At 51.4% G+C, this 17,950-nt stretch overlaps 6 protein-coding genes across 6 annotated transcripts; 3 read left to right on the top strand and 3 right to left on the bottom strand.

The window, feature by feature from the left end:
- Positions 1–335: 335 nt before the first annotated feature.
- BESB_008830 (hipothetical protein) lies at positions 336–2,830 on the top strand (the record flags this gene model as incomplete). Its single annotated transcript, XM_029359637.1, has 18 exons — positions 336–612; positions 669–736; positions 794–894; positions 953–999; positions 1,059–1,182; positions 1,236–1,264; positions 1,322–1,418; positions 1,471–1,530; positions 1,590–1,616; positions 1,673–1,707; positions 1,767–1,850; positions 1,903–1,931; positions 1,994–2,050; positions 2,118–2,169; positions 2,227–2,325; positions 2,384–2,526; positions 2,589–2,682; positions 2,742–2,830. The coding sequence occupies 18 exons, from the start codon at positions 336–338 to the stop codon at positions 2,828–2,830; spliced, it is 1,512 nt and encodes a 503-aa protein (XP_029222550.1).
- A 156-nt stretch (positions 2,831–2,986) lies between these two features.
- On the bottom strand, positions 2,987–7,084 carry BESB_008840 (acyl-CoA:diacylglycerol acyltransferase 1-related enzyme; the record flags this gene model as incomplete). Its single annotated transcript, XM_029359638.1, has 15 exons — positions 2,987–3,073; positions 3,182–3,247; positions 3,368–3,405; positions 3,855–3,974; positions 4,071–4,173; positions 4,282–4,401; positions 4,495–4,600; positions 4,725–4,810; positions 4,949–5,035; positions 5,198–5,237; positions 5,458–5,551; positions 5,745–5,904; positions 6,161–6,234; positions 6,422–6,573; positions 6,795–7,084. 15 exons carry the CDS (start codon positions 7,082–7,084, stop codon positions 2,987–2,989), a joined length of 1,623 nt encoding a protein of 540 aa, XP_029222551.1.
- Positions 7,085–8,367: 1,283 nt separating this feature from the next.
- BESB_008850 (putative Lsm12) lies at positions 8,368–9,655 on the top strand (the record flags this gene model as incomplete). The annotated part of the gene is made up of 5 exons (XM_029359639.1): positions 8,368–8,548; positions 8,659–8,905; positions 9,122–9,251; positions 9,362–9,448; positions 9,551–9,655. The coding sequence occupies 5 exons, from the start codon at positions 8,368–8,370 to the stop codon at positions 9,653–9,655; spliced, it is 750 nt and encodes a 249-aa protein (XP_029222552.1).
- A 1,094-nt stretch (positions 9,656–10,749) lies between these two features.
- BESB_008860 (ribosomal protein RPS3A) lies at positions 10,750–12,079 on the bottom strand (the record flags this gene model as incomplete). Its single annotated transcript, XM_029359640.1, has 4 exons — positions 10,750–10,856; positions 10,982–11,217; positions 11,349–11,622; positions 11,917–12,079. The coding sequence occupies 4 exons, from the start codon at positions 12,077–12,079 to the stop codon at positions 10,750–10,752; spliced, it is 780 nt and encodes a 259-aa protein (XP_029222553.1).
- A 1,022-nt stretch (positions 12,080–13,101) lies between these two features.
- BESB_008870 (uncharacterized protein) lies at positions 13,102–14,013 on the top strand (the record flags this gene model as incomplete). The annotated part of the gene is made up of 6 exons (XM_029359641.1): positions 13,102–13,193; positions 13,244–13,298; positions 13,356–13,440; positions 13,499–13,561; positions 13,621–13,703; positions 13,876–14,013. The coding sequence occupies 6 exons, from the start codon at positions 13,102–13,104 to the stop codon at positions 14,011–14,013; spliced, it is 516 nt and encodes a 171-aa protein (XP_029222554.1).
- Positions 14,014–14,327: 314 nt separating this feature from the next.
- On the bottom strand, positions 14,328–16,308 carry BESB_008880 (putative DP-fucose transporter; the record flags this gene model as incomplete). Its single annotated transcript, XM_029359642.1, has 8 exons — positions 14,328–14,401; positions 14,533–14,578; positions 14,706–14,776; positions 14,882–14,992; positions 15,128–15,303; positions 15,429–15,490; positions 15,597–15,634; positions 15,771–16,308. The coding sequence occupies 8 exons, from the start codon at positions 16,306–16,308 to the stop codon at positions 14,328–14,330; spliced, it is 1,116 nt and encodes a 371-aa protein (XP_029222555.1).
- Between the last annotated feature and the right edge of the window lie 1,642 nt (positions 16,309–17,950).

Here is a 17,950-nt window from a genome sequence, read left to right on the forward strand (position 1 = left end):
GGCACGTGGTGCCGTCATGCGCAGGCCTATCATAAGGAACTGTACCAACAGATGGACAGCCGTGGGAGCAGGAAATGAACCGTGGCAGCCCTCTAGAGAGCCAGATCTTCAGCAGAAGCCGAAATCAAGAGACATATCACGCTCTTCTGGAAAGCTGACCCACCCACCCAGCATGAGTGTTCATCATGGCCACAAATGAGGAAATGGGGGAGCTTTGTGGCACAATACGGTATCAACAGAATACCTGTATATACATTGTGAGCTCTTGGGTCATCGATTAGGTTCTCCGAATTTCATCCATTTGCGTCACGACAGGACGTTGCCTAATGTAACGAATGATGGTGAAAAAGGCGATACCCGTCATACTCCTTTTTCTTCCGGCGGTGGTGGCGGCAAGAGGCGGGGCGGCTGCGCCAACGCTGACGCCAGCGGACAATTATGTAGTACACTACATAAAAGATGACCCTTTGTTTCGGTTGCTGCCCGATCCTGACGACTTGGGCCGGCTCGCAACAGGCGGCAGTCCTAACGAACTACGGCTGTTCAAGCAACTGTATGACTCCGCGCTGCAGATCTTCGACATCCACGGATACAACTGGCTCATGAGCAAAGGTGGGCCCAGAAAGGAATGCGTGATCCGTATCTGTTGGACACGATTTGCTTTTTAGTTATGAATGAGGAACAGTCCATGCGTTTTTCACAAGCAATGGCGAAAATTGATTCCTCTCAGCCGCACGTAGGACTCAGCGATTACCTGCAAGTGACTGCAGTCCACGAACGCTGGGAATCGTAGTGTGACAAGGGAGAGAATCCCCACACGGGGCCTGTAGAACATCAAGCTGAGTTTCCTGGGGGACCGTCTCGGAGTGCTTTTGGCTTCGACCTCACACAGTGGTCCGGATGAACTGGGCAATCTTCCGTGTGAAGCTCTGTTCACATTGTCGATACTCAGGATGACGAATTTGCTCGGACGAGCAAATTCGGATGCTGGCTCAAGAGGTAAAAACGTCTTCTGTTCTTATTAGCTCGGTGTGGCGAAACTGGCCGTGCCGCGACAGTGCCTGGCATCAATACAATGTCAGTGATGTCCATGACCATGCTTAAGGGGCTTATTCAGTCCGTTGCCGCGGTCGTGGTCGATGTGGTCCCTCCCTTGATTCCTCCTCCTGTGTGGATACTCAGGTATCTGCTCGGTCGTCGTTTTCTTTTTCGCAGAGATACGAATAAGCTCCCAGGCCCTTGCCATGCCTTCCCATGCTAACAGGTACAAGACAGTTCTTCTCTTAAGCTTGCATGTTTATGCAGCACCATTCTACTCCAGGCGCGAACTGTCTCGGATCTGTGTTATACCCAATCACAATGGCCGAGTTTACAACAGCAGATGTTAGTGACTCCGTAATGAACGGCGTCATAGGGAGGTGAGACAAGTAGTCAGTTTTTTCCATGAATCGGCATTACTGGGTATGACAGCTTTCCCTCAAAATATCAAAGCAAAATCGGCAAGACAAGCGAAGCGCAGTATCGAATCTGGTAACGGGCTTCCACGAAGTTAGATCTTTGGATATGGGTATAACAGGAGAACTTTGCAGCGCTAGCGCGTACCTCGGAATGTACTGGTGGGCTGTCCGGAGTAGTTGAGTCGCAGTGCTTCGTGTATTACACATTCTAACAGTGCCAGCATCTTCCCCATTTGCTGGATGCCTTTGGGTAGGGACGGCACGATGCCAGGCACACCGGAGCTCCCCCGAGATGCGAGATTAATGCAGGGCTTAGTGCGGGAATGTCGATGCCGGTGTGCTTTCCGCAGTGTTTGGCAACGCTTGTGGCATGCCCCGGTTTCTGGATGCAAGGTGCGGGAATTTCTGGTGGTTCCTCCAGCTCAGGAAAAATTCACTAGTTCAGATATTGAGGGCGCCTGCAGTGACGTTTCGGTAGGGACGTCGCCTAAGGTCCGGGCTGGGACACCCAGACGTAAGCGAACAATACACGCCAGGTGCCTCCGTTCTGTTCCTTCTCCGTCTTCATCAACCACCGGCGAATCCCACCACAGGTGAGGAAATCACTTCTGCCGCCGGTGAAAGCGTAAAGACTTAGCCACAATGCGTTTCCCTATCCAGTACTCCACGTACGAGGAATCCCATCCATATCCGGAGGACTGTCCGAAATTCGGTAATGCAGCATAAGATTGCGTTGCTAATTCAATGCCGCACAAACACGTAAAACCAGATCCCCTCTACGATACACCGGATACGTTGTTCGACGTGGAAAAGCCGCTGCCATCGCCAATCATAGAAGAAGCGAAAAAGGAAGCACCGCACATTCCGGGTAAGGAATCAACCGGTTGAACAACGCATACATGGAAGCAGATATACTGGGACCCCAGCCTACCCCAGCCTTGGGAAGACACTAAAGGATTACGCACATGTTCAGGCACCTGAACATGTTGAGCCCCTGCCGTGTGACTGCAAAGGACAGCACACTCTTCTCGAAAGACAGTGCCACTTGCACGCTGGGACACCCGTGACGGTTAGTATCGAGCCGCTGCCAGCTACACTACCTCGGTCATACAAACCTCATGTCGTACACAGGTGGCGGCGACCCCCACACATGCAAGGACACACTACCAAGTTCCGTCAGCGGCACCCGAGCGCTGCTGCAGGATATGCAGGCTGTTCCTGAAGGGTGCGGTTAATGTCCTGCAAAATTAATGCACCGTGTGCGGTACTAGACAATTCGTTTAGGCCCAGCGGAGACTGCCCCACCGAGTCTCACCGTCAGAGAGGAATACAAGCCCAGTATCAAGGTCAGTGTTGCGGAACATACTCTTTAAGTCCACACGAGACGACATGTTGCCGTGCAGCTTGGTCATGTTATCCCTGTGAACCCGGTTGCCTCCGCATCGACGCATTGATAGGCGAACTCGAGCAAACCTGAACCTTTTTGATCCGGGATAGGTGCGAATCCGAGGCGGTTCGCCAGCAGCCCTCTACATTATCTGGATTTTACTCGGATCTAGTTGTTGGACCGTTCCATGCTTCACTCCCCACAAATACCAGTAGATCAGAATACCAAGCTGCAGACAAATACAGCGCACACATCGTGACGGGGGAACCACAAGACTAAAACGCTTGCAAAGTGGAGCACAGAATAGCAAGTGTAACTATGCCATCTGGCGACTCACCGGTTGGCCGGAGAAACAGAAAATAAACCAAAAGAAGCAGTTCCCAAGCGTAGGATTTCTCTGAAACTGCGGAGGAAAAACAACCGCACACAGGCACGTACAGGAAGGTGGCAGGAAAACATGCCGACAGGATAGCATCCAACTCTTGTTGAGAAGCTTCGTCGGGCGCACGTTCGGATGACTTACGAATGAGAGGTTTGTTATATAGGTGAGCGGCGCTTGAGCTGAGCGAAGGAAACGCAAGCACGAATTACCTTCCTGCTGGTCTGTCCAGCGACACAGCCGAACAGGCTGGATTTTGTCGCGCGTTTACCGCAAGACGCCTTTCCGTCTTGAAGCGAAACACAAGACATCCAAGAACGATCAGTTCTCCTGTGTAAGGCACAGCCCCCGTTATTGGCAACGCTTTCTTTCGTCATAATGGACGATAAGGAAATCGGTGTTACGCGTCTACCTGACTCGCTTTTCCGCACGATGTGGACTATCCTTCTGACACCCGCATCCCGATAGCAACCCAAGATCGTGCCAGTGAATGGACCTGAGAGCCCCATATCCTATCACAACCCTGTGCTGACTGACCATTACAATAGCTCTGCTTGCCCCGCATAAAAGCGATTCTGCCACACGAAGAGACCTGCCGCCACCGCTGTTCGTCGTTGATAATCAAACTTACCCATGAAGCCTAAGAACACCCAGCCTGTCCAGCCGAGCTGCAGCGGCACCGTGATCATATACTCATGAAGGAGCGCAGAAATTAGGAAGACGACGGACGTGGCAACAATCTTGGGGAAACCTGAAGGAAAACATATCTGCAGGAGTGATGACTCTGTGCTCTCCTGCAGCTGGCACCTCGCGGGGGGTTACGTACGCCAGCAAAGTGAAAGCTTACGTGCTCGACGAAGCGGCTTGTTTATGTGACGGTTAAGGAAATGGTGAATCGGTAGATTCCACTTTCTCCAGTACTCTCCGAAGCTTGACGCGTTCCACCAGTCCTGCGGCAACACCCGTCAGCAAGTCACCCCCGGAAATCTTGGAGATTATTTCCTCTCCTGGTGTCTCCCGAGGGAATGTGTACACCGAAGTTGAAGGAAATGCCTCACCAGGTAAAACTGTCTGTCGCCGAAGCGGGTAATCTCCGCAAGGATATTGCACCAGTGGTGGAAGAGCCCGACGAACATGAGAAGCCACACATAGAGATTTGGAATAGAGAGCTTGGTGACCTGCAAAAAAAGAGGATCGAACACCGGATTTATACGTGATATCAATAACAGCGACACTCATGCGCCTACTGTCACGCTGTTTTGTTCATGTACCTTGTCAAGGAAATGGACAAGAAGCGTGCTCAAAGGTATCGACTGCATTTCTGTTATCGTGAAGGAGTTTTTTGCAACAGGAACAATGTATTGGTCGATGACGATCCTGCACGCAAAGTGGGAAAGGGCCAGAAAACAACACTGTGATTGCACTGCCAATAGCAGCAGGTATGCACAAATGGGACCTCCCTTCCACCAAGGGAAATGGTCATGCTTTGCCAGTTCCTTACTTCATGAGCGCCAGGCAGGCTGCAGATTCGAAGACATGACGGATAACTGACAGCCATCTAATACACGGGACCCGAGGATAATGAAACTGAAAAAAAAACAGCACACACACACACAGAACGGCGCACATCGCACCTAGTTCCACAGTGATTGATGAATAGGTTTCTAACGGTTTGCACTCAAGTACGCCATCCCGCGTTGGTGCACGCAATCGAGGTAGACGTACTTGGAAACACATCGTAGGCATCCAGATGAATGTGTACAGATGCCGTAGCGTTATGGAATTCGGATATTTCCGAACAAGCTCAGCCTCCTGTGCACATTCACACAGGGGGACACCTGTTTGTCTTCCAAAAGAATATGGAGCAGACTTTCAGATGACAGCGACACCGTCGTCTCGCTACTTGACTGCCCCACGACAGGCGCGAGCCAGTCGCACCGAGGGTTTACGGTACTTCCGTAAACGGAAACGAACCTCGTTGTTCGAGCACAGCTCATGGAAATTATCTCCGTCCCTGAAAAATGAAATGAAGATTCCGACACCAACGGAGGGGGATCATGGATGCCAGCCCGTAGCCGAAATGGTCTTTCAATCCCCCCCCGCCCCCCCTGCCGAGCGTTTGCGGAGGCATGTGGTCGCATAGTGTTGTCCCACGACGGGTATACACCAACCCGCGATACGAGAATACCCAAAAGGCGCCGAGCCGCGAATCGCAGATTGCCACCAGCTCTTACCTCAAAGCTCGCCGCGTATCAAGGCAAACATGGTGGAATGAAAAGAGTTTAAAGAGCCATACGACTGAAAATGCCAGGAGCAGTGCAGATGATGCTGTAGAAGAGAGGGCAAACACGACACGTCCTAGCTGTTCTCATAGAGGCTTATTCACGACAGGACGCCTAAAGTCACGCAGTAATGGATAAGTGACCGATTTGTCTGCAGCGTTACCAAGCGGTTACACTCATAGGTATTACCGTATGTGCTCGACTGTGTTTATTCCGTAACGCCAATGGGAAAGACCTACCGGGTGCAGAAGAGGAATGGGCGACTGTTAGATATGGAACGATGAAGACCAGAAAAAAGTTAATGCCAATCAGGACGCATTCAGACCAATCTAAAATCTGCGGAACCCAGGCCGCGACGAAACGCTCGATGACGAAGGCACCTAGAATGCAAAAATGCATCTTCAAAAAGGAAAGGCACACGGGGCATAAGGAGCCCATTAACCGAGAAAAGTCACCGAGGCCTCACAGCCACCTCTGGATCGTACAACGCATTCCGGTGGATTCTGACAAAGTGACCGCAAAAAGGATGTGGGAGGCACATCGCGATACGGTGCCGGGAACAGTAACTGCTCACCGGGTACGCCAGCTGCAGTGCACGAGAGCCGAATGTGTTCGTACCCATGGCTTAAAACCACTCGACGCAATCTCTTCTTACCAGGAGAAAACAAAGCAGTATTGGCCAGTTCGACAGGATATCTCCAAAGCTCGATGGGAAGGTGATCATGAGCCCTGCATATAGCAATGCAACAGAGGCTGAGAGGATGGGAGAACTGGCGACGCACCGATGCGCGCGGACTCCGCTTCTCCATGCTTATGCCCTTATATTCATGAGGCATGAACATGACACAGAGAAGACTCCTCTGTCATATATATGCCGCTGACCGTGGTCCTGCTGAGCGCCGCAAGAATAACGCACCATATTCCATGAGGTTGTCCGTCACCATCCGGAAATTAATGACAAAAAGAAGGATAAAAAACAAGTTCATAAACCCTTTCAGGTTCAGATTCTTCGTATGGTGAGACAGTAAAGTCGCACGGTATGCACCGTGCAGCTGATCATGGAGCGGCCTGAAAACGCAGACACACAAGACAAAAACTTCTGTTACACTGAAACAGGAGCACGTTACGCAGGTGCAGAAACAGTACCTGTCCTCTTTCCCAGGTGTCTCACCTCGCCCCTGAAATCAGTTAGCCCACCATTATGGCGCGAGAAGGGGGGGGGGGGGGGGGGGTCAAACTACAATCTGCTACGGCTCCAAGACGACTCATGCATAACGATGGCTTCTCACCTGCCTCGGTAGTCGTGTAACTCGCTAGAGGCTGAAGCACGTCTGGAGCCGTTTGCTGAACGCAGCGGCCCTGGGGGGCTTCCCGACACATGTTTAACCATTTCTCTAGCCCGAACTGCTTCCTCGTACAGCCGCTGAAGCTCGTCAAGTCGTGTGAGGCTGTCTTGTTTGTTCAGCCACAACGCCTCGGCCACCTTGCGGTCCGGCGCCAGCAGCAGTGAGCTGACTGCATCCCTTTTGTGCAAACGGGAGTGTTTCTTCCTCTCTGAATCTGTATCCAGCTCCGCCATTTCGGCAAAAGCAGGATATATCGGGACTTTGGACGCGTTTTAAAGAAGGACTGCTGCTTTTAAACAAGGTAGTACATCAAGCATGCATGCCTTGCGACTGTTCAATGCGGCAGCTCCTCCAACCTTGCCAGGCAGGTTCCTGGAAACGGTCCTTCCAAAAGCTCTAGTAGTCAACCAGCTACGCTGAACAACAAGATATGGACGGCCATTGCCGACCGCATCACATACATCTCATACAGTACCGACGAGCACAGCACACATGCTGTCCGACGGCAGTCGCAAGCACATGCTATGAGTGTGTGTCTAACTGCAACCGCGCTCGGCAGGGCTTCCCTGCGGCTCACGGCCGCGGTATCGTTATTCCCCATGTGTGTGCCGCGGTCGCTTTTCAATCAGCGAGCCAACATTAGAAAAGACTTACTATCAGTCCGTTACTCTTGTTTTCTCCGCCGTGAAAACGACTCATTCTTCATTCAGCGTGACCTAGAAAGGCAATGGAGCCGGAGTGCGTTCTCGTCTGTAGTGCGATGCAGCAAGTGGCGGAAAAGTCAGCGACCGGCTCCCGAATCAACCGCGAGAAGATGGCGGGCCAGTCTCAGACGATACATCATCCTCAAATTTTGAGTCTTCATGCATTTTCGGGGACGCAGGCAAACGTGGGGAAACGAGGATAACGACTTTCGATAATACGTGCAATCACGGAGACTGCATAGACGCGGGTCATCTTCAGACCGCCTTTTCTCTACTTTTTTTTCGGTCATCGGGCTGCGCCCCGGGCTGGCCCGCTCTACCCGAGTTGCAAACATCTCATCTCTTTCACGGTTGCTCCGGACTGCGGATACCATCCTAAGAGAGGACCCGCCCCCGAATTCAGAACTGCTGGTGCAAAAATTGTGTTTGGAAGAATACCACTTCTGCACCTCTGTACTTACGGGCTTCTGTCGTGCTCGCTGTCAAGTACCTCCACCGAACAAACGATACTACCGTCGCTGTGGAGCCAGGGCGCGAGGCCACGAGGTTCCGAGTCTCCCTCAAGTGTACGCTGGGGAGCAACCTGAGAGGGAAGAAGCAACTCGAACGCCTGCGACAAGTTGCACGAGCAGGTAGCGCGTCAACGGAACAGGAATCCGGGCCTTGCTGTATTCCGATGACTTAGTTATTTGAAAAAAATTCTTCGCTTCTGGTATTTTACGACTGCCTGTGTCGAGGCCGAGAAGGAGTCTGACCTACGTCGGCTGTCGGGCCTGTGCGGCCAATGCTGGGATCCGTCTGCGAGTCAAAAGATGGCTCTACCGGCGAGTGCGCCTTCCTCTCCTTTGACGCCTGCGACGTCGGCATTACCCCTTTCATTTGACTTTTCAGCGGATTTGGGATACCCGGTGACTATCAGGACAACTGCAGGGGAGACTTTTCGAGGAGAATTGTACTGCTACGACAATGGGCCAACAGGTCTTGTGACGCTAAGTAAGAGTTGGGACAGCAAAACCTACTCGTTACCGCGTACCGCATTCCTGCATTGGGAAGTAGCTGACAAGCACAGGCTGTGGTATCGAGTGTGTGCTTGATGCTCTCAGAAGAAGATACGGAAGCAGGAAAGGCAAATTTCCACATTGTTCGCCGGGGCGTTGTTGCGGACGTTGTGTCGGAAAGGCGTAATGGAGGGGCAAGCCGGCAGAATCTGTCGAAGCCTCCCATCGTCGACAGAGGCATCATTGACCACGTCGAAAAAGCCGGCATTGCTGAATTCGAGAAGCGAAAATATACCATTGGCGTCGGAGTAACGGCTGAAGCACAAGACCTCTTCAACTTCATTTGGAAGACGTATGCCAGTATCCAGCGCACTTGCGAGGCAGCTCTCAGCTTGACATGCGGCGTATATCGATAGTCAGGGATGACAGCAGTTGAGCAATGGAGTTTTCACTTCGGTGTCAAAAACAGTTTGCGCAGCTCCAAAAGAAGCGGGGCTGGCGGTGGGTTGAGAAAGTGGCATTTCACTCGTATGAGCCTTTTTCTAATGCCTGCGCGTGCCTGCATCAGACATCCAGATTGCGTTTGGCGGGGCCAAGATATCGTTATACAAAGCCTGGAGGTGTCCATTCGCCCACCTTACGAACCTTCTAGCGTGTCCGGTCGTGACACTCGAGCGAAGGAGAGAATCACTAGCGTTGTAAGTCCGTAGGCGAGTTCGTTGGTCCGTGAGGGTTGCGCTCCTGACCTACGCATTGTGGATTGATGGCGTGATTTCCCTGGCTGCTGGCTGTGCGCTACCTTCCGCAGGTTATGAAATTTCGACAGAGAAGAGAACGTGAGGCAGCACGACAGTCACAGGATGCCATGCCGTTTTCAGGCGTTTCCTCAAACACGGTAAGTGAAGAGTGGGACCCCACGTGGAACGGACAAATCCGCTCCTAGTAGGCGGGATTGTAGATACAGATTCCGTGTGGTTTTTGCTCTTCTGCCGTTCAGCACCAAGCGAACGGAGGGTCCGAGAGCCCTGTTATCCCCCGTGAAACATCCGGGCCAACCGATGGACCGTCCTTTACTGACGGCACTTCTAATCATTCGCGGTGAATATATTGTTTCTTCCTTAAGTTGCTCAGCGCAAGTGTCAGGTTTCAAACTTCCTCTGCATCCACTGGGCTGTAAATAGCTGCAAGGGCTCATCAGGAAGGTGACTCAAAGCGGTCCACTCCTGCATCGTTGCCCCTGTGACGAGGCCTCGGGCCGGTTCTGAATGACAGCCACAGGCGCGTCGAGACGCACTGGTTAAACTCTGACAAGTGATGATTGACGAAATTGCACATGCCGTCAGCCATCCTGAGATTTCTGGTGGAGAGGGTGTAAGTGCATGAACACTTCTAAACGGCATTGAAAGATACGTTGCTGCTCTAAGCTTGAAGAGCGAGGTGTGGTCCATCCTCTACCGTTCCGTACACGTTGGCCATTACGCGGCTAGCGGAGTCTGATAGGTGTTAAGAGACAGAATTTATTTGGCGGCTAGAAATTTTCTTCACCTGGGCGGCCAGATGGTACAAGCAGAAAAAGCTAGTTTGTTGTGAACACTGATGAGTGATGGGCACCGTCCATCCCATAGCTCTCCAACTCGGACTACGTCCCTTCAGACATTCCCGCAGCAAACGAGTACTGGTCACTAGTCAGTGCATCATGACGTCACGGGAAACTACTAAGCTTTTCTGGAACCTCCCAGGCAGACCAGTAATAGCCGCTTCGCACCCCATTAGTGAGTACTCGATATACATGCCTCGAAATGGTGCGCTGGTGACATGCTTCCCGTAGACGCCAGGATCAAACGCGTATTAATTCCTGCAGTTACAAACTGCCGTGAATATTCTATACTGTGTCTACACCCTGTCGACCTGATACTCAACAGGCGAATCAAGCGTGCAGTAACCTTCCGCAGAGGGCGGGAAAGTAAAGAGCCGACGCAGCGGTGCGGCAATCTTGACAATGGCGCCTCTCAAACTGCCAACAACTCGTCCAGCAACAATCTGTTTGAAGTACAGGAAAGAGAAAGCGATGTGGTGAACTAGGTTTGGCACGCCAACAAAAGAGGAGCCACACTTAACACGCGGTCATCCCCTCTTGCGATACCCACGCAACAGAAACGGATTTGTCGAACGAACTGCTCAGCGTGCAACGAGAACTCAGGCCTTCGTCTCCGCTGTCAAGGTGTTCTGCGCTTCGCCAGACTCCGCTTGGACTTTCCTGCCGACATCCTCGGTTTCACCGTGAAGCTCCATGAGTTTAGTGACTGAGACACATAAAACAACATACCAGAACTTGCCCAGATCAATGAAGTGAATATGACTTAACACTGAACGTCACGTGACACACGGTAAAAGGCGAAACCCACACGGCTCTGTATCAGTGTCTTACGATCGAACTTCGGCTTCTTCAACATCTTAACCTTGCGAATGAACACGTTCTGAAGCGGGAAGATGCCTTTGCATGCGTGTTCGATGTCCTTGCCAATGGATTCAGGGATGAACTTCTTGACCAGGTCCCTCAGTTGGCACTTGGAAGCCTCCGCAGACATGATGGTCATCATCTTCTTGCGGATTGCACGGATCTGGGATGTCTGAGCGTAGCATGTGCTCTTCACCTGGTCTGGTCTGTAGCCAGTAGGATAACAGAAAGGAAACGTGCCACCAGAGTACACGAAAGCCTGAAAAAAACCACTGTATTTGACGCGCTAAACGCCGTAAAGGATACGCTATAGTCAAACCGCTGCCCTCTCCCTCACCTCCTCTTGGTGAACGCGATGCAGAACATCCTCAAGGTGTAGCCGTCCAAGGTCGTCACATCAACGAATGCCTCGATGAGGGAGTGCCACTTGCGGACCAGGGAGCAAATCTTGTCTCGGGTCATATCCATTCCATGAAAGTCTGTCAGGCAGTTTCTCCCCTGAATATCTTCGCAGCAGAGCTTGATCTTCCTGAAGCCCTGATCCTCATCATTGTTGAGATCTGCGAGGTTGACCTCGTAAATGCGGCCACGGAGCCCGTCAACCGCCAACTCTGATCACATAGAAACAACGCCACCGACAGATCACAGTCATGCACATGAATGAACGGACGAGGGGAGCCAAAAGAGAGAAGGGCTATCTCGCCAGAGACCGAAGGGCAACTCTGGAACACAAATTGCACCTCCTCTTCCCGATTGCTGCCGAGAAAAAAGCGTAGGTTTGATCTCTTGAGAAAACGACTCAGTTTTTTTACCAGCTCGCGTCTGGTCACACCAACAGAGGATAGGCCTCCTGGCCACACACTCCTCGGATCGCTTTCCCCGCAGTTTCGACGAATATTGCTTACTGGTCCCTGCCGATTTCGTGACGAGAGTCTTCCCAAAATTGCGGACGTTGAAAAGAGTGGGAGCCTTCAGGTCATACCACTCCTTCTTCAGGAAAGGATCTCCAATCTTCTTCTTCCCCCCCTTCTTTCCCTTGCTCATCCGCTTGTTCTTTCCGATCGCCATTTTTCCTGTCTGCGGTTGATTCACACTTCAGGCAACGATGGAAAACGGAAAACAGTGTGCTCTTTTCACGAGCCACACTTTATTGGGAAGAAAAAGAGGAATATCTCAACGGCAGCGCGTGCAGACTCTCTCAAGTTGCAAGCATGGAAAGGACTTGTGCGGTGGGGTGCGGGTACGCCGAACAACCGACGTTTTACCAAGCTCCAGCATGTGGGGCCTTCGGCGCCCGTCAGTATACAGGGTCTGGGCGTTGGCGCATGCAGCTACGTAAAGAGTGGACAGCTGCTGACCTCCTGAATGCTTTTGCAGCACGCACTTTTGCGACGCAAAGATATCTACCGTATTGGATGCGTTTTGGGGCACCGCCACTTCGATACCAGTGTTTGTTGCCTTCGGAGGAGGTGGTGGGTCAGCTTAGAAACAGTCGGTTACAGATTATTCGAAATGCTCTCAGATGGGCAACTTCCGCGGTTCGTCTCAATAGCATAGGGAAGCGTCACAGCTTTCGAGCGTTGTGCGCCTGTCAAGACGTCTCATGCGAAAACGCAACAAGCCGATCGGTGGACGGGGTTCGTTATAATATTTTGGAGGAAAAAAAAGTAGACACCAACGAGACTGTGTTCCACAACGTCTGAATTCCTGTAGAGCCCGACCACCAAAAGCCCCTAGTGTGTTCTTGTCAGAGCAGGACCGCAGTCCAGCTTCCACAGTTTCAGTTGTTGTCTGTTCAACTGCTCGTGGTGGTGGATCGACGTTTTCGCTGCGAAAAAGGAAAGGCAGGGTTGTACACGGTTCCCTCAATGATTCAGGGCAGTCCTGGCGTTGTTTCGCCTCCCTTTTCCTGCCATGAAGAATGTTTGAAATCGCGCGGCAACAATATAATACGTCGCGGTCTGCTGAGGGCCCAGACAGGGCCATCCGCTTTTAACACTGGCGTGTCTGTACAGTGTTAGTCTGTCTTCGTATGGCGTTTTGACCTCTGTGGACCACCACTCCTCGCTTAACGGATACTGTAAGGCAGGATGGCGGGCCGTGTTATGCTTTTTGTGTGCACGTTTGCTCTACTGGAGACTGCCGTTGGATTTCGCTTTCAGCGGTTCTCGAGGTTGGTACTGTGCTATGGTCAGGCAGTTCCACTGCAGGAATGGTCCATTGTCGTCGCAGTATAGACACGGGTAGCATTACGGGGCATGCGATATCTCTCTGCAGCGAGCACATTGTAAGCAGGAAATCTCACCAACGAACGCAGCGGGTCACTGTTTCGAAACTTTGTCAGCCAGAGTCGGCAAGTGCTTCGACAGTTTGTTGGTCGTCATGTGCGGAAACACAGTCAAAGGCAACCTGCAATGGCCAGGCTGAAAGTAGGATGAATACACAATTTTAACAAGAAGACTGACTGTCTTTTGCGTGGGATTACAGCGTGGCAGTTTGTCTTGCAAATTCCATCGAAGCCTTTCAAGGAAGCTGCTCCGGGTTATGAAGGTGAAACAGATAGTCGTGTTTCGTACTACCGGGTAATAACATACGAAACACATTTCTAGGGTGTGCTCTGAACGAAAAACGTTTCTTGTGCAGCTTGTCGGAAACCCTTAATTCCCAGTGCACCGAAAATGCTGGAACGAGGGTAGGTGACTGATGAGTCTGTATTTGTTTCAGTACTGGATACCGTGCTCAGATGAAACCTGGCGGCGTCTGCTACACAGCTTGCGGGGTCCCGAGCTGTCCCTCTGGTGACTTCGAAGAATTAGTGCCCAGGGAGGATTTCAAGGTGATTCGCACTGCCTGTCACTCCTCAGCACACGCGTAACCTAGTGTTGCAACAGTATCTTGGATGCGAGGGAGGGACGCACCGGACGCGATGCCGGAGACGCACACAAATCGAAAGCCTTACTGAAAACCTAGTTGTCAAACCGCAAAGGTTGCCAGTTGAATAGATCCCTTTTACGACAAGTGAACTGAAAAAAATTGGCGTACATAGCCGCTTACCAACTTAAAATAACATGCAAAATCCCCGTTGCGACTAATTATGTTACCGCTGCGAGCTTGTTGAAATAACAATCGGACTTGAACACTTGCACGTTCTTCGGACGTATGCACCGGTGTGAATAGTGACAACACAATTTCCTACATATGTAACGAAGGCGTTGCCGCTAACGATGTTCTATTATATGTTGTGCCTCATTAGCACCGTCTCTGGAAATCTGCGTGGTTCGAGTCTCCCTGTTTCCTGGACAAGGCTCTCGGTACCTTAGCCAACAGTAATATAGTATTCCCGCGATTGAAGACACTGAGCGCAACACACCATCAGGTGCAGAAAACACGCTGCAGATAGCAACAGCAATGTACGCAGGAAGGACACATCACTGACTGATCCGTCAGCACGCCTTCGTGCTCTCTGGCGGTCGGTAAGAAGCATATATAATTTTTAAGAAAAGGCTTCACCAATGACTTACCGGTGCCCAGCAGAACCAGGGAGGACAGCACTTCATCGAAGATGACCTGCAAAAAGAATGCACACATGCATCGAAACATTTGTGCCTCGCTATATCGAGCGAGGATCGCACACTTCTTCACTGACAACTTATGAAAGCGACGTGGCCCGCTACGAGCGGCAAAAGAAGCTTACCATAGACATTATGATTGTCAGTATTTCCTTGCCTACGCCGGCGATGCATAGTGAAACTGACGACGTCAGGCCTGAGCGTAGCACATAAATATACGCAGGCCTCCACCTCAGAAAGACGGGACCATAACGTTCTTGGCTGAGCTAGAGACTGCTGCGACGCAAGTGTTCAGCCTTACTGACGACTTGGAACTCCGAAAAGACGACGACAACGGCGACGACGACGCCTGAGGCTGTCACAACAGCCGCTGCGAATAGCCTTGATGGATCGAATAAGTCTGCAAGAGAATCTGAACGACACGAGGAAATCACGCCATGCATCGCCGTGGGCAAAAAGAACCGCCAATACCAAACTTGCATCATCGAAGGCGTGAAGCAAATTCGCACATCCTAGCCTCCGCTGCTCCACTTTGTGATACCCTTACCTATAAAATGAGGAAGCTCGTAAAACGCAACTACAGGAGACAGGGCGATACTTGCCATGGGCTGCATGAGAAGTAATAGTTGTAAGATGGAGAGATTTGGGTAGAGCTTGAAGGCTCGATGGACCAGGACCCATCTCAAAGCTCCAACGAAAACGGCGCCAAACGCGACAGCAACTCTGAGCAAAAAGCAGACACGCAAACCATGCATAGCATTGAAATGGCAGCCAGCTTCTGGACACACAGTAATGATACATGGCCGAGTAAGCCACCGTATGGTGTTGGCTGTGAAATATCTCCTTACCCAAGCAACCTCTTCACTTTCATTTCGGGGACTGTTAGGCAGATGCTCACCATTATGACAACCTGCATCGGCGAAGCCAGCGAAATGAAAAAAGAACACTCGTGCAGTTCGGTCGTCTGTACCTCTGCATCGAAGCCTATCACAACACCCACAACGAGTAGCACTTACCACTGTTGCGAATGTGTTGAGTTTGAACGGTTCCAAGCCTGAGAGCAAGCAGAAGGGTACCTCACCAACCGCAAGCGGGCTGTCGCAAAGATCCGTTGCAGTTTTAGGGCTTTTTCCTGCCACAACTGCAATCGCGGTAACTCGCGATGAACATGTGGACTGCGCTTCACTTACCACATGCGATCGAAAGGAGATACGTGAAAAAGACAAGAGACGACTTGATGAGCGTGAGTGTACTTATAGGGATCAAGTGATAAGAGAAATTGGTTAGCGCAACGTCTGCTGCAGCCAAAATTGCCATCGGTGCTATCAGCGAAAGCAGAGATGACAGAGGCAAAGAAGGCAACGGCGGAAACAGAGTGGGGAAGGCACAGAAGCAAAGGCGCAGAATCAAAGCGATGAAAGAGAAGTGAAGGAAGGTGACCGACAAGGGGAGCGGTATCTGCAGAGTATCAAACGTGTACTTATTCGCCGCCGTGAGGATAAGACTTGAAGCATACCACACGCACACTGTGGAAGCGATGCAGATGACGTGAATGCAAGACAATCTGCCATTGCTGCCCTGTTTGTTCTGAGAAGAATAACTCCGCACAGCGTCTGATTGATTCCTAGCCACCCCGGTCAGTTCGATGACGGGAAGCCGATGACCTGTCTGCGACGCCGACGACGGCAGGAATGTTCGAACCCCGCCCTGGGCTCTGAGGGAACCCATCGTTACAGCTTAAAGTGATACACCGACCATTCCACAGTAGCTTTCACCCCGCTCAGGCTAGCAGTTCAACACATAGCAGTTCAACACAAGGAGGGGATATGCTCTGGCCTGGCAGAAGTGTTTGGCCACACTACCGGTCCATACTCATGATTGCTTTTCATTAGCAAGTTTGTATGTTTTTTGTGACTCCTCAAGGGCATCGGGAGGCGATGACCCAGGCGGGCAAACAAACAACTTGATGGGCTGCGGCACCCTTCCATGTAGATACCTGCCGGCTGATTAGACTTCGTGTGCGCACGCCGAGTCACTCATGCAGACTGCGCCACGCAGACAATGATATTCGGAAAAAAAGTACCAAAGAAAGGTGTGGCAGTATCAAACCAACGAAGCTTTAAACACGCTCGTGAAAGACGGGCAGGCAAGGCACTCGGTCCCAGTTTCGCAGTTCTTGCAGCACTGGCCTGATTGGCATCGCAAACGGACAACGAGCGCATGAATTGAGCGCCCAGAAACACGAAACAGCCATGCACTCAAGCACAGCCGCTCAGCAGCTATCACACATCTGCACTGCCTAGCAGAGAAAGTCACGCAAGCAAAGCTTATCACAGTGAGACGGGCAACGAATCCTGCAGTTCCCTTCACTGTCTCGAACGACTGCGCGCTTTACTCTGTCGCGTCATTTCGCAACGCCGAGCCACTCCTGGCATGCGACATGTCACTCCAGCGTACACGTCGGGGTGCCCGTTGCGAGATACTCAATTCTTCGTTCAGAGAAAAAGTTCGCTGCACCGACTTGGTTCTTGGTTGGAGTGCGTCAGCACTGGTTCGATAAGCCGTCTGCGGCCTCTGCGTAGACATGCTTTATCCCGTCAGCGTGTCCGTGGATGTCTGCTGCAGCTTGATTTTGGTGTGCCTTCAGGCGCATTACCTTTCGGAGAAAACAGCATCTTGAGCATTATTATAAACGACGCTCCTCTAATCTTCTTCAAGAGCCTATGGCGCAGCCAACCTCATTCTGGTTATGGAGAATCAAGTGTATTCTTCCACGCTGTTTCATCTGGATCACTACTCCCGTGGGCCGGCGGGCACCCGCGCGCGCATACGGCGGATGCCAGTAAATGTATCATTTTACTTTACGTCTCCGGTTTCATGTTGTTGTGTTAGTCACACTTTTACATCACGTTTTTCCACTTTGTCTTTTGTTCCAAAGTACTGCGTGCGAGTGTACCTCCACAAGGTGTGTATATTTTGCTCTCTTAGCGGTAGCCACCAGGGTTCCTGCGAGGGGAACAGCTCCACGTAAGTTTTACCTTATCATGAACCTTTTCTGTCTCGATTGAGTACCATATTCACGAAGAGATGGAACTCTGCTCTGTGTGTAGCTGGCGTTCCACTCGCGACTGAGTGGGATGACCCTCGTGCTTTTTCATAACGGCTTCAGGGCTTTGCCAACATCACTTTTTGCATCGATACGACGCGACTGCTTTGAGTGCACATGTGCCCTGGACGCATGTGTATGTTGTTGACTGTCGCATGGAATGAGTTTTCGGATTTCACCCGCCTCAACTACAACTTTCGGCGCTCCCTCTATGATTTGACTGATGTTCTTGTTAAGGAGGGGGAACTCTGTCGAACAGAAGTC

This window comes from Besnoitia besnoiti, chromosome I (assembly GCF_002563875.1).
Source record: "Besnoitia besnoiti strain Bb-Ger1 chromosome I, whole genome shotgun sequence".
Classification (NCBI taxonomy): domain Eukaryota; phylum Apicomplexa; class Conoidasida; order Eucoccidiorida; family Sarcocystidae; genus Besnoitia; species Besnoitia besnoiti.